General features: G+C 55.9%; 1 protein-coding gene across 13 annotated transcripts in view; it reads right to left on the bottom strand.

The window, feature by feature from the left end:
• The window catches only part of LOC113217386 (tensin-1), a 283,044-nt gene that overhangs the window by 80,143 nt on the left and 201,065 nt on the right, over positions 1 to 1,836 (bottom strand). For 8 of the 13 annotated variants that reach the window (XM_052269942.1, XM_052269944.1, XM_052269943.1 and 5 more), the window contains exon 1: positions 1,408 to 1,775. The exons of the other annotated variants lie outside the window; for them this stretch is intronic. In XM_052269942.1, coding sequence (XP_052125902.1) covers positions 1,408 to 1,728 — 321 coding nt within the window. In that variant the 5' untranslated portion in view covers positions 1,729 to 1,775. Of the gene's footprint in view, positions 1 to 1,407; positions 1,776 to 1,836 lie in introns of those variants that run through there. 13 annotated transcript variants of the gene reach the window in all.

Here is a 1,836-nt window from a genome sequence, read left to right as displayed (position 1 = left end):
TTGTTTTCAGACAAGGCGTCTGCTACGGAATAACTGCAATGAGTTTTCCTTGGCCTTCCCCAGAGCGGCGAGGACTGCGGGTGGTGAGAGCGTGTGAGAGGAAGGAGGAGGAGGGCGGCGGACGGTCGGTCCACTCCCCATTCAACGTAATTAAATGATCGCTTAGCGCGTCGCCGAGTTGAGAATTATGTATAGCAATAAGGCTGAGGCGCGCGCAACGAGCACGGCCCCCGCACACCTTTCGCACATTGAATACTCACAGGAAAAAATATCCGCTTTGATTTAAAAAAAAATGTTTGTGTTTTTGTTAAAAAAAAAAAAAATGTTTGTGTTTTTGTTTTAAAAGCGCGATTCTGGTTACCACATTGAGGAAAAAGCGAAACCATTAGGTTATCAGTTTGAACTAATCTCACCCGATAAATTGAGGAATTGAGCTTATCGTGTGTGTCCCTCAGATTTGGAGGAAGTTTCGGATGAAGTTTCTTGCTTTTCCGTAGTTTTTACCATCCACGTTTCACTCCGATGTATACGGTGTGTACTGTACGCGCGATCCGCGGTCCTACAAATCCTTCCGTCCCGTCTAACCTACTTTTCTGTATTACTTTATTGTTTACGACGAATACATAAGCACGAGCCACCCTTCTGTCTCCTTCTCTCTCCCTCTCTCGCTACACAGAGGCTCGGTGCAACGGCCTCTTCACGCTGTCCCCTCTACCAATCGATGGGAAGCCCTACCGGAACCTTACGCGACCCAGACTCGCGCAATGTGATGCAGGCCGCACCGCACTGTGGCGTGGCGTGGCGGGGCGTGGCGGGGTGGGGCGTGGTGGGGTGGGGCGTGGCGATCGGCCAGGCAATCGTGCCCTATAGTCGCACTACTACAGGTCGTCGGAAAAGTAACAGCACCAATGTCAAGCTAACGACCGAAAAAAAATCGTCACTCTTTAAAAATTTCTAGTTTTTAAATAGTTGTTTTGAAATGCATGACGGATAGGAATGAGAACACGGCAAGTGGACGCGATCCGCGATGTTTGTTTTTCGACAGCCCCATTCGCTAATCTCGAGGTGTGTCGCTGATCCTGACGATAACCAAGATCCGGCGCGAGTGGGTATGACGAACGTCGCGACAGGGTACTCTAGGGCGTCACGGCCTAGGAGTAGAGATAGACCCGCAAGCTAGTCTGTCACCAAGTCACTTCTCTTCCTTGAAATCGATCCTCTTGTCGATACGACTCACGCTTTTCTGCACCCGACGACCTTGCAGTCGGCTATGCATAATAGGCAAACCCATGAGTACTCTTTTTTCAGCACCCTGTTTTTGAACACGCACAACACGGTTGACTTGGCTTGACCGACAGCGCACGTAAATTTCGAAATATGCCATCCACGTCGCGGTCCTCGCTTCACCTTGGGGCGCGCGGGTGCGGGCCGGCGCTCCCCGCGCTCCAGCAGTGACTGGGTCCGGCGGGGGAGCATCGCGGCCGTCCGCAGCCGCCGGAGCTCCAGCTCCTCCTGCTCCTCGAAGACCTCCCGGAACTCCTCGAGGACCTCGATGGGGACGTGCGGGTGCACAGCAGGGGCCCCGACGACGGGGAAGGCCCCGGCCCTGGGGGGCTGCGCGACGGCCCCGCCGACGACGCCGGCCTTCTTGGCGGGAACGGGGAGCGACTGCGGCCTGCGGGGCGCCGCCCCGTGCGGCGGCGCGCCGATCGCGAACCCGGCCGGCATGGCGCCGTAACGTGAGGCCCGGTGCGGCTCGACCGCGGCCTCGGCGATCACTGAACGCCGGACCATTCCGTTCCGTGACCACTCTTATCAGCTGATGAGTGGGGCGGG

The sequence above is a fragment of the Frankliniella occidentalis genome, unplaced genomic scaffold, assembly GCF_000697945.3.
Source record: "Frankliniella occidentalis isolate FOCC.00 unplaced genomic scaffold, Focc_3.1 Scaffold106, whole genome shotgun sequence".
NCBI classification, from domain to species: Eukaryota; Metazoa; Arthropoda; class Insecta; order Thysanoptera; family Thripidae; genus Frankliniella; species Frankliniella occidentalis.
This window is presented reverse-complemented; position numbering and strand designations above follow the sequence as displayed.